This window comes from Notothenia coriiceps, unplaced genomic scaffold (genome assembly GCF_000735185.1).
Source record: "Notothenia coriiceps isolate Sejong01 unplaced genomic scaffold, NC01 NC01_scaffold00036547, whole genome shotgun sequence".
In the NCBI taxonomy this organism is placed as follows: domain Eukaryota; kingdom Metazoa; phylum Chordata; class Actinopteri; order Perciformes; family Nototheniidae; genus Notothenia; species Notothenia coriiceps.
Genome location: NW_011369248.1, coordinates 34,008 through 47,512, shown reverse-complemented (window position 1 = coordinate 47,512; position 13,505 = coordinate 34,008). Strand labels below are relative to the sequence as shown.

Below are 13,505 nucleotides of genomic sequence, written 5' to 3'. Positions count from 1 at the left end.
CCCCCCCCCCCCCACTAGGAGTTCCGACCAGAAACCAGGAAGAGTTGTTATCGACAAGATTGTGTTAGTCGAGGTCCCCAAATAGGAAAAGTGTACCTCCTTATTATATATGTGACTTTCTCCTACACATATAAAACCTCTCTGCTGCACGTTGAAAGCTGCCGAGTAACCTGTGGTATTCGTAAATGAATTCGTTGGCCCAAGTTTTCGTGGTCAAACCTCTGCCCTTCTCCAAAAGGCGAACTGGAGAAAACAGTCAAACCGAGTCGGACGTGTGGGTTCCCATCAACATGAGAAAGGTACGATCCTGGTATCGTGAATACTCTTTACTGATTCTTTGACAAACCTGAACTTTGTCGGTAATACGGTGATCAGTGAACCAGCTCAGGTGTCTCTATAATTTCCTTGTGTCCACTCTCAAACCCCCTCATCCGAAGTCCCGAGGTGGATGGAAGAAATGCTCCAATGACCGATCAACATTAATTAATCGGCTACCTCGGTCTTTTTGTGTCTATAACAGAAGTTTATCGGTCATTGTTATGATTCTAGACCTTATCACTTCGCGATTTTGTCTCTCCCTTCTGTCCGGTTTAGTTTTGGACCAAAGTCGGGAACGGACAGACAGGTTCACATTCCTCTCCTACCCCCTCTTTTCCCCTCCCTGTAAATAACCACTCAAATTGTGTATCGAACCACCATCACCCTGGTCCGTGTCCTGGATCCTCCCGCTAGGTCCTCGACATGGTAGCGTGTCACATTTTTCAGGATAATCCAACTACTAAGTTTATCGAAATTCCCTTTTAGGCTCAAAGTAACCTTACTACCCTACCAGAAGTTAACGGGTACAAAATTGACATTACGAACAACACTCTTGTTCTCCCAGGAATTTGTCACACTATAAATTGTAACCATCCAGTACACACTCACAAGAACAAGTGTCAACAACGTCTACCGAACACATAATGTGACTAGACGGGGTGACAAGTGGAACCACAGTATTTCGTGGAGTGGTGGAGTAGCAAGTAGATAGTGAAGTTTCCGCGACGGTCCGTTCTCCTCCCTAGGTGAAGATCAATTTATAAAGAGAGAAAGGGAAATAAACAAGAATAGAACTCTTGTCGTCGTCAAATTGTCTGGGGACGAGAGGAATAGTGTCACGAGGTTTAAGTGGTAACCTCGTGGATTTGTGTGTAGAAGACGTGTCGAGTGTGTTGTCACTGATGTATGTGTAAAGTCACCCGTTGTCGTGTTAGTGTGCACTGGAAAACAGGTCTAAAATGTATTGGGTAAATGGGTCATAGGACGTGGGTGGAGAGTGGGTGGAAAGCACAGCAGGTCCTAACTCACTTTATAATCTAGACATTTTGACACATGGTAATTCAGCTGCACTTTATGGACATCCGGTGCAGACAGGGCCTATAAAACGCCAGATCTAATGGGCATTAATATTATGTCAAACATTTTATCAGAATTTTCAAAGCAATTAATATCATTCTGTAAGGACCGAAGACAGGGAACATCCCTGTCTGAGTCATCTGAGCAATGTGAAACACCCATCATATACTGTGCATTCCCACGACTAAAAATTAACAGGTTCTGAATAAGACATTGAGTTAAAAATGGTTTGGTAGTAGTGGGGCGTGAAATTGAGCAGCATTTGGGTTTTGAGGATCCAGTTTTTACTGTAATGACAGGACTGACAGTTAATGGTGTCACCATCTCTTTGCTGCCATCACACAACTTTTTGTTTTGTTATAATTTAAACCACCTTAGTTAGAGGATTAGGCATACTTTCCCCCAGCAATTCACACACAAACAATTCCCAATCCTTGTAACCTTTCAAACACTCACTCCTACCCTGAGAAGTATTACCCATCCAGCTCTCCCTGAGTGCAAAATCTCTGTTTCTCTCACTCTGTTGTTCTCCCTGTGTGTGTGTGTGTGTGTGTGTGTGTGTGTGTGTGTGTGTGTGTGTGTGTGTGTGTGTGTGTGTGTGTGTGTGTGTGTGTGTGTCTCTCTCTCTCTTGTTCTGCTCGGCTGACTCCAGACACCAGCAGTGCGTCTGTGCAGTGAGCAGGCCCAGACACATTTGCCCTCCCCTGCCTGCTCTCGGCGGTGGGTGTCAAAGACCTGCCATCCCACAAGGCCCCTCTGTCGGATGCCAGGATGGACTGCACACACAAATGCCATATTCAAAAGCAGCCATACACGCTATCTGCATGCCCACATACATATTTGGAAAAAATCATACCTTCATAAAGTTGACACTATGTGTTGTTCTCAAGTGTTACTTGGATCAACAGACACATGTTATGACCTAAATTCACAACACTGACATGTGTTTAACTGTGATCACAATACTGATGTCAAAGTCATGTCACATGAACTACTTTGGTGTCAATTTACAATGTCATATGTATTACTATACTGAGCTAGAGTGACTCATATGTGTGTAAATAAATTGCCATTGACATTAGATTCTCTAAAAAATATGTAACTAAATGTGGAGGTCACTTTCAACACTAATAACCTACAAAACATATTATATTACTTTAATTATAATATGCTACACTCATCTTCCTCTCACAGCATGTCGCTGCTGGTTTTATATTCTCTTTCTGTTGATCCTGTTTCACAAGCGAAAGGAAGAAATCACCTAAACTGCACGCTGTAGTCTTAACAAATACAGTAAACAAGATGACCATTGTCATAATTTGTCTCGTCTAATTTGTCTCATCTCCGACTCCACAGTACAGTGCTACAGAACCAAAGCTGATTTCCTGCTTGGTCCACTCCCTGGCCTGAGAAGGCCCCAGCAGGCCTAACACGGCTGTTGCTTGCCGACATTTGAAATTCCAGATCGGTGAATCTTTCCCATGCACCACATGAGCCGTGAACCATCAGTTGGTGCACATGAGTGCTCCCGCAGGCCCGATGCATCTGTAAAGTCTGTCAACTCTGCGGCTCTCTGATTCAAATCTGCCCTATATCCAAACCACCTCACAGCTCCCCCCCATTCTGTCCCACCCCAACTGCTAAAATGTCGTCATTCACTCCCTCGTCTGCCTGAGCGCCTTACACCAATCTGAACCTAAGTCACTGTACATCTGTTCAACATGGCTGCTGCCTAGCATATGACCTACCGACTGACTGTGTTCCCCGTTGAGGTCAATACACCAGGATAATGCTGAAAGTGATGGACGACGTCTCCTTGATTTAGTTATTATTCTAAATGAGTGCAAATATGTGAATCTTGAGATGGATGTGAATACATTTGCTAATGTGTTACTCAAGCAAGCTTTCAAAATAGATTAAAATGCACTACCAAGAGGAGGTTTAAAAAATGTTAACCTTATCTTATTTTTTATTTATTTATTTAAAATGTTATAAGATTATATAGAACAAAATAATAATATTAATATCCAAAATAGACACTACAGTGGAATATTTAAATTCATTTAAAAATGTTTTCAAATGTACAATTTCCCTGCTAATAAAATAAATGAATGTAATTGTAGATTGTGTCTAAATTACTGCAGGCAGTAATAGCAATAATAATAATAATAATAATAATAAATGGTTTCCCATTATTACTTATGTCATTATTATTGTAAACCCTTTGTGCCCATTGAGCATTAGTGACTTTTGCATGTGTAACCGAAGTCTTCCTTTAAACAGCCAATTGTTGCAGTAGCTAAGCATTGATAAATATCCTTATGAATTTTTTATTTATGATACAGAGAGGACAGTTAGGCAATGTCCAAATCAAACCTGATTCTGCGGTTTTAAAAGGCAATGCGTCTGATTCGCTCGATCAATAAATCCGCATCAATTGACACTTTGAACAGCCTTCATGTGTTGTGTGCGCGTCATAATATAAATCTGTGCAGCTGTATCTTATTTTGTGGAGTAAAATAGCATATTCATCTATACAACCTTATAGATATATGGATAGATAGATATATAGATGGGATAGATGGATAGGTAGATAGATAGATAGATAGATAGATAGATAGATAGATAGATAGATAGATAGATAGATAGATAGATAGATAGATAGATAGATAGCCTAGATGTAATTTACCATTTTGCTGACCTATGCATTTCCTTCGGGAATGATTCATTAGTGGAATTGCCAGAATGACTTTGCTTTTATTTTGCTAATTCACTTTCACGCCTCTTTAGCACGTACCCACTCGGACTTTGAATGGGCATGTCAAAGCCACCATAGAAGCACTAACAGTTCCCTTTGTCACTTCAATTGTGACCCTAAATATATTTGTTCAGTCATTTGCTTTTGAATGTTATGCAGAGGATCTCCTGGAGTAAAGTTTAACATAGGAGCTTCACTGTGAGTTCTGCTCGGGCCACACACGACTAATGCTGCCTGCGCTCTTAAATAAAGTCTGCTGCATGCAGGCCGATCGGACATCAAGTGTGCCGGACAAAATGGTCCTTCGTCATTCATGTTAATTGAGTTTTAGCGAGAGGCACCCCTCCTGAATACATTAAAAGTCCTAAAGAAGAATTTATTAATTTAATTAATATTAAACAAAACTTAAAAACAACTAAGTAGCAATATAGCATGCTTCTTTTCGATTAATTAAGGGTTAAAAAAATACGTAGGCTAAGTTAAGCATTCATTAGTAGCTATTTCCATAAAATTGCGAAAAATCACCCACCTTACAACCTTACACCCACCACACATAAGCTTACGAACGTTTTATATTTGTGGGAATAGAGTTTACGCATATTTTCCATCCAACATTCCCTCTGTGCCGAATACCGTATCTGCAACAGATCATAAGCATTTGTATTCTTTAATTCACATATTTTTGTAAGGGGGCTTTTTTGTCTGATTATCTTTAACTGGAATTGGTCATTTACACACCACATTCTATTATTGCCCCAGCTTCACGTCTGATCATATCTATAATAAAAGAATGATCATGGCGAATGGGCTTCCTCTGCTAAAGAAATGCAGGATGAATCATGTGAGAAAGTTGGATGATAAATGTGCCAATTGTAAACAGGCACAGGAAAGCTCCTGTGGAGGTGTGATCTCACCCAAGTAAAAACATAAACATGTGCGCTTCAAAAGGTCCTGGTTGTGCGTAATCACTCCACGAAATGCACCGCCATAAATAGAAAAAAACACATGGAGAGGGAGAGGGGAACCCTGAGCTGCAACTGTCTATAAAAGCCCATTTGTCTTACGTTTAGACAGCAAATTCTTCCAGGTGAGGGTTGTTTAACCCAACAAGCATCACGGGGGTGACGTTTTTGTCATAATAAATATACACGCAAAACTGTTTAAATGAACAAATTAAGTTCTGGCACATAAACCGGGACACTGTATACGTTTGTTGACCTACAACTCCATCTAAGGCTTACATATCGGTGGTTTAGGAGTAAAACGGTAATATATCTTCAGTCAACAACAGGAGAGCATGAAAACAATAAATGATGTTAAACAGCATCGAAGTGGGGACTGCCCTTATGGCCTTGCCTGGATATCATTTTGATGTCTGTTTTCATTCCTTTTTTTCTGCTTCATCCTTCCATCCAACGTATTTTACAAGGAGCAACCACATCGCCTGTGAGCTACAGAGGACTGTCATCAACGCAATCTATCTCCTCAGCATACTGATAGCAGCAGTTCAACAGCCAAGGCCTTTATACTCACCGTGAACCATGTTACGTTGACCCTTAGCAGAATTGCAGCAATGTAGCTCTCATTTCTCGAAAAACATAAAACATTTTTATTTTATACTGAAAATAATTGAAGTGGAAGTAGAGGTCGTGATCCTCAGACAATTCACATTAAAATCCTTGGAATATCCAAAAAAGCGAAAAGAAAAGCCCAGAGCCACAAGACAATCATTATGATAAGATTACCAAATACAAAAAAAACATATAAAACCACTCATTATTATTGTATAGGTTTCATTTCAGCCACATTGACGCACCCATTAAGCTCAATTAGTTCAAGTGGATAAACAAAATCATATTATTATTAATTATTTATGTTTCCAGACACTAAGAACTCAGAAATCAGTGAAAGGCTGGGTGTAATAGGCCCATCGTTAAATAATTATTCGTAAATAAAATTACAATATTGAAAGTGTTGTTTACCTTCTACATGTAGGCTACATTTCATAAACTGATGTGAACAATAACATCCCCCCCCCCACCAAAAAAAACGGGGGTAAAACAAAAAAGGAAACATTAATTAATTACGAGCAGTTTCTCGGGCTGTCTGACCCAGGGACCCGGAGAGACGCACGGGGAAACTTCTCCAACAGGCCGTTTGTTTCTCTCTACATCGCCATAAACCCAGGTATCCAAGAAAGAAGTCGCAGCAGCGGTCATTAATCACCCGTTTGTATTAAAAGCTTTGGTAAACCCGCAGCCAGGTTAGCCGGGTACAATTTATGGCATCACTTATGGAGGGAATAGATTGTTCTAACGAAATACATAAACTCAAAGCCCGTGCGCAGCCAGCTCCGCATTATTGTCGAGAAAACACCTCTCTCTTTTCTCCTTTTCCCTCTCCCTCGCTCTCAGTATGCCTCTGGTGCCCCAAACTTCTGAACAACAAGAATCCACTCATCCATTCAAGACATGTGTTTTAAGTCAGAGATTCCCTATTGGGGTCCGGGGACCTATAGGGGTCAGTGTGAGAGGGGTCCAGTGCAAAAATAAAGAACTAGACATTTTCAAAATAGTTTTCGTCAGGAGAAGTAGGCTATGTTCAAAATAAAGTAATGAAAGCCATTTCCATCCAGTGGGCTGTAATTAATTTAGTTTACTTTATTCAACAGCAAAATTGCCCCTAAGTTTGTTTGATGATTGCTTCTAATAGGCTCTGTGAACAATTAAGTCACTTCTGAATTGGGACTCTTATCATAGCCTACCAGGGCTGCCCTTCTTATTTAATTGCAGCAATACAACATTATCAGATAAGCTTCACACTTGTTTTACCAAAGGAAACGTCTACTCGTGTTTTCTATTCGTCTTGTTCTGGCAGAGGTAGCAGTTGCAAAAAGCAATTTAGTCAGAAGGGTGATTTCAAAGTAATCAAGAAGCAGCGTATACACTTTTCTCAGCACCAACTGTTCCAGGCCCACGGAGGGCTTCTTGCATTAGGGTTAATACAATAAGAAAGTAAGTTAATAAATATAATTAAATCAAATGCAGGCAAGCCTAATCTTCATATGAAATATTTTTCGTTTTGAGGGTGTTAGATATTTAGTCCTAAAACGACCTTTGAGTGAAATAAAATGACGTTTCCTTTCGGTTCAATGCTTTATATTTAACTTACAGCATATGTCTACGTATTCACTGCATATAGCTGATGTTGGCTTTCAAGGCGTTGACGTCAAGAAGAAAATTGCCAAGCAAAGTAAAAGTTGCTTTAAAAAATAATTGGTCCTTTTAATAACTTGACTGAGGTATTTCACTCGTTATACATTGTGTGGACAGGTCGAGAAACAAGCTGAGAGAGAAAGGCGTTTACTGAGCCAATGGCCCACTGTCCTACTTTCCTACTGGCATTACAAGCCAACCGGGAGCCTCGCCTGGGCTCCAGCATTCATAGTTCAAGCTTTAGGCCCCTTTCAACCTTATTTCCACTGTTCCTTATTCCCATTCCCCTAAACAGAGCAGAGTGAGACATTCCGTAATGTAGCAAAGGAATAATAGAAGAGTGGGACACTATCTCGCAGTGGGGAAGACAGATAGAATTTCCCATTGATTTTACGCACGGCAAACATCAACACTCAGCTAAAACAGATGGCGTTGTTATTGGAAGCAACGGTTATGAAATATGAATGTAAATCAATCAATGCCACTTTAAGAAAAAGCACTAAATACGCGAAAATCCCATCAATACAGATAAAGAGTCGGGCAGTTTACTTGGATGTATGAACAAAATAACATTCTGGGTTTTAAAGCGTTTCTCAAGTGTAAAACAATAATGTGAGTATAATAATAGACTGTTATCATTTTTTGAGTGTGTACTTTGACCCTAAAGTGATAGTCCACATGTCAAAAGGCCAAACTGGCGTACAGCACATAAATACACGCAGCCGACCTGGGGGAAGTGTCTGGGGGGGCTCGGAGCCGCGACTCCCCGATGAGATACAGTGTGGAGCTAATTTCCTTTAAGTTACGAAGAAAGCACTAGCATTCAACAATAGCTCATGTAACAAAAAAGAATACACAACCACTACCATTGAAATGGATGAGGCTTTGTTGATGCGCATTACAATTGTGTATTGAAACCTTTACTGGCCAGTGGCCACAGTGCCTGGTTGCGCAAAGCCACTAATTCCATTAGAGATCCCTTAAAACGACCCAGATGGCCAAGTCGAACATTATACGTTAGTTTTTAATTGGAGAATGATACAACATGTAGAATGTGGGTATAGAGGAGCCTCACCCGCTGCGGTGCCCATGCAGCCTTAGAGAGGCTTGGGTGCTGGCTCACTTGATAAGCAGGGAAATACGCTTTAGGCATCGTACAACTGGATATGAAATGTCTTACCTTCAACGGAGGACACCAAAGGCAGCAAGATGCTGCATAAAAGCAGAAAGTAATCCATTGTCATGAAGCAGTCAGGATGGACATGTAAATAGACCCAGGAGAGAGAGCGAAGGGAACACAATCCTGGGTGATCCGACGCTCCACGCACCCCCGTCCCAGTCCCTGTCCCAGCGGTGTCAAGGCTCCAGCACCAGAGTTACCCCCATTCACCAAAACACGTAAAGGTAGGAGTTCGGAGGATATAACACCCTCTGTGTAAAATGTGTGAATACAGCAGTCCTTCTCGATTTTCAATTATCTCCAAGGTGCCTTGTTAAACCAGAGAAAAGGCAGCGAGCGCAAGTCTTTCAGTCCCTTCCTCTCCTATTAAGCGAATCAGTTGAAAACAGGTAGTCCAGTCCGAGGTCACCATCCGGAGAATATTTCCAGCATTAATTATTTGTAAATCAATGGAGGGAAAAATAAAAAAGCAGCTTTTGCGAAAAGATCCAAATAGTTTCTCTGTGGTTACAGGAGCAGAGGCAGAGAGAGCCACACTTGTGTCAGAGCCATGGTTTACAGTCCCAGCCAGGCATGTGCACGCTCACATGCGTCCGCGATCGAGTCGTATTCCTGTGAAGAAACAGCCTCGCGGTTTATTGATATGTATTCCCTGAGCGAATGTATCAGCTTCGGCTGCAGTGTGGACCGTCTGCTTCGTTCGGCTCGTGCACTGGAATGAAGCACACGGCTGTAGAGGAATAACGGCAGAGTAGAGAAGTGAGAGAGAGACAAAAAAGAGAGAGATAGAGAGAGAGACAGAGAGGGGGAGAGGGAAGGAGGGGGGGCAGCACAAGGAGGAGGGGTTACGGCTGAAGCAGCTGCATTGAAAAAAATGTCTACCTTGACAATGATTTCGTTTCATATTTATTATCAAAATAAAATACGTGTTTGGGCTGCATTTCTATCTTTTTGGTTTCACTTATTTTCAGTGCAGTCTAAAATTCAAATGTGCATGCCAAACGAACTGCTCTCCCAACTACTTGATTAAACATTTATGGGACAAAAATATTTCTTGGATATTTTTTTAAATAACTTGTGCAACATGTTAAATTGTATTTTCGCTTGAAATGTTGAGTTACTGCAAGGCTGGAATAAATAGCTTAATTGTCGATTTGTGTTTTATTTATTTATTATACAGCGCGTTTCTGTGTCTATCTCTTCCTTGGACTCAGCTCGTGCGCAGAGATGGACACACAGCGCCTCCCTGCGGGTCGTCCCGTTTCGATGCAAAGGAGAGTGGAAGTTTCTGCTGACTTCTTTCTTTCATTGAAAACATTTCTCTTCAACTGCTTGACTTAAAATAAAAAAATATTACGAGAAAGCTCTAGTTCTCTCTGGACGCTATTCGGGGATGTTTTTTATGAAAGTGATTCAATGCATTTTATCCTAAACCTAGTTCGGAAAAAAGATTTGGATGAACACAATATGCAATGTAGCTACAACTTCAACTCCAATGATACGCTCAAGAGAATCTTCAAAGTGTTCTACTAATGTCGATTTAAGAGTCCGTGGCATTGGGAGTTTTCTGTTAAATTTATGACAGCTGAACAACTTTCCTGGACTCGGCGCTTTTACTTGAGCGGAACATATAACTGCACAGCTATTTAAATCGCCCGTTTGTGTTTATAATATATCGAGACATTAAAATGATTTGCTGGGACAAAAGGAAGCAGACAGTGTTTTTTTCCTGTAGGATTATGGACCTGCCATTTACTTTTCCTCTTCCTTGGATCTGTTGAAGAGGGGATATGTGTCACTACCAGGCTTTTACAGCCTTTCTCCTCAATCCCTCTGCCTTTACAGTCTTTTTTTATTGTATCAGTGAGTGCCTCGGTGTATTCTCTAAACAGCAGTAGGGCTCAAAGAAGTTAGGGAATCTGCCAAGAATTGTGCGTTTAAGTCCAAAGGGCAACCTTTTATAACATTTACGTTTTATTTAGAGAAAAAACAAGTTTCTTTCATGAACATTTCTCAGTCTAAACGGATATTATAGTGCTTTAAAATAACGGAAATAGTAATTTGGTCACTCAAATATAATGCAGTGATCTTATAGGGGAGTTACAGGGCTGCTGACAAGAAAAAAACATATGCTCAGATACATTAATATTATCTCCCAAATTACCCAACCACTAAATAATATTTGCGTACATGTTTTGCTTAATTAAGCAATAACCAGCAAATGCATTTAATATAGTCAGACATATATTACTAGGCCAGAGATGACAGGCACAGTACAATGAGAGGCTGAATTGGCAAAGTCAGCATTAATACTTGTCTACCTAATAGCAAAAGTGGACTGCATTATTAATCATGTTGAATATTGATGTGTGCTCTGCACTGCTGTATAAGAAACAAGGGGAGAGCTGAACACCCCGCTTCAAATACAGTTATTAGTATTAAAGTCAATGTAAGGGATTTGCAGTATGGCTTCAACTTTATATATGTGCAAAGAATAACAATATGTTTCCATGGAATTTGAAGGCTGTTCCCCGCACTTATATAAAGAACAGTTTTTCAGTGTGTTGAGGAAACTAGACCTGTGAAATGTCAAAGTGAAGCCAAACAACTGGTCTGTTAGTGTAAAGTTGAAAGGTGATTTGATGCCATTTCCTGAGAGGCGCAAGCAGACAGATGTAACTATGTGCTCTGTCGGGTGTCTGTGATTTATGTGTCAGTGTTGCCCCTGCAGAGTTGACTGGTAATAAATAGTTTAAGAAATAATCTTGTGCCATTTGGCTATTGTGTAACTGACTTTCAGTTTTACAGTGATCAACAAGAGTTTATTTTTAAAACTTTTTTTTTACACCTCTAAGCCAGTTTTTAAATGTAAAAAGGCAAAACTGTTTGCTTTTACTCAGCATACATATTTTCACTAATGTAGCATATTTTTATACTGATCAAAAACAGCGAATTACATTTCTGTTGATGAAAATAATTGTTACAATTAATTTGGCAGAATGTTTACAATACTTGAAGAGCTCTAAATCCCAGCTCCTACCCAGCTCCTACTAAAACATTTTTTTCTCAGGATTGTTTGGCTACCAGATACAAAAAGTATTTAGAAAAGGTTAAACTGGATGTGATGACAAACTCGTTCTACTCCATGCAACATGCTGACTTTTCAAAGGGATCCCTTATGTATACAATTGTTTATGTTTGCATATATATATAATATGTAGATCTTGTAGAAAAAAACAAAAGTATTTCTATATACAGAATATTACTATTAATGCTACTAATATATTACAATTTGCTTTACTGTCCAACCTTTTATGACAAAAAAACAACACCATGTTATTACCAGTGCTTTTCTGAAATTGTTGGGCCTTTTCTAATTATCTGAAATATATCATATCTATTCAAAAGGCTTTGAGACATATTTAATTACTCTAGTAAATTACACATTTATTTTTCAATATAGATAATCATTTTTGAATTTGGGTCTCGATGTCCCAAAATGTTCTAAAACATTTTTAAAAGTTAGGTCTTGCAGACATGACATTTGTCAGAGTCCCATAACAATTCCTGTATACCTCACAACGACATAGTCTGTTTGAAAGGAAAATTATTTTATAAGTGAAGCGACATGAGTAAGAGGATCTGTGGCGGCTTCAAAGAAGACTGTCTCGTTTGTTGCCAAAACCACCGAAGCCTGAGCTCTCCTGCCTGGACCCTATTAAAGGGCAACCAGAAGCACACCAAGTTCACGACAGCCACCTCTGTTACTTCTATACGCTTATGACTGCTCTTAAAAGGAAATGAGGTAGAAAGATTTTAGAGCAACTTTGCTAAGAAAAGAAAACATATATTTCACAGATTCTTGTCAGGAGTCTGTTTCACCTTCTATCAGAAGATCAGAAAGCAAAACTCTTGGTCTATGATAAACAAAAGATTTCCAGTCGTAAGTCTCAGAGAATTGCTGAACCCCCCAACTGTTTGCCAATGTAAAAAAGAAGTGTTCAAACCATAAATATCTACTTGGTATAAACCAACACGCTTTTTCAATGACTGGAACGTCCACATTAATAAATCAACGGTCCTGTGCTTCATAGTAACGGTTAGGTTTTCTACTAAACTTTGTTGAGTAAGTTTATTCTTCTACGTTTTATAGTGTGTGTCATTTGACTCCGGTTTGACGGTTGAACGTTTTCTCGTCAATGAATGGCAGCAGTAAAACTGTATATACAGCCGTGTAATAAACCCTGCAGCGGGTCGAGATTAGAGCTGAAAGACACATACAAACACACACACACACACGCCTATTTTCAAAGATAATGCATTGATGTTTTGTTTTTTTACTTAACTAATACCCATAACCGAAACAAGTCTGACCCTCATTGGCCCTATCTTATAATCTCCCAAATAAGGACATGAGGATTTTTTTTGCTGTTTCTGAAACAAATACGTGGACATCAATTTTGACCCCGAAGCAGTGGCTGATCACAATTTGTTCCAAATGTTACTTAAAATAAACATACAGTACACAGACAGAGAAATGGCCCACTTAGTGTTCGTGAGAAGCACATGGCACACATTAGAAACTCAATAAGTAATGTGGCAGACATTTTACTACCATATGGAAATTTCTCAAGCTTACACCTACTGCGCCCTCGCCAGACCCTCGCTAACCTCATCCATCCTTCCTCCCACTCATCTCATGCCAGGATATCAGTGTCTCTACTTTCTCTCTTAAAACACACACACACACACACACACACACACACACACACACACACACACACACACACACACACACACACACACACACACACACACACACACACACACACGCACACACACACACACACACACACACACACACACACACACACACACACACACACACACAGACACACAGACACACACACACACACACACACACACACACACACACACACACACACACACACACACA

At 40.0% G+C, this 13,505-nt stretch overlaps 1 protein-coding gene across 13 annotated transcripts in view; it reads right to left on the bottom strand.

Moving 5' to 3' along the window:
• The window catches only part of LOC104964013 (ephrin type-B receptor 3-like), a 68,905-nt gene extending 59,642 nt beyond the window's left edge, over positions 1 to 9,263 (bottom strand). For all 13 annotated transcript variants that reach the window (XM_010792712.1, XM_010792713.1, XM_010792722.1 and 10 more), the window contains exon 1: positions 8,549 to 9,263. In XM_010792712.1, the coding sequence (XP_010791014.1) occupies positions 8,549 to 8,612 (64 nt within the window). In that variant the 5' untranslated portion in view covers positions 8,613 to 9,263. The remainder of the gene's footprint in view (positions 1 to 8,548) is intronic.
• Positions 9,264 to 13,505: the final 4,242 nt, after the last annotated feature.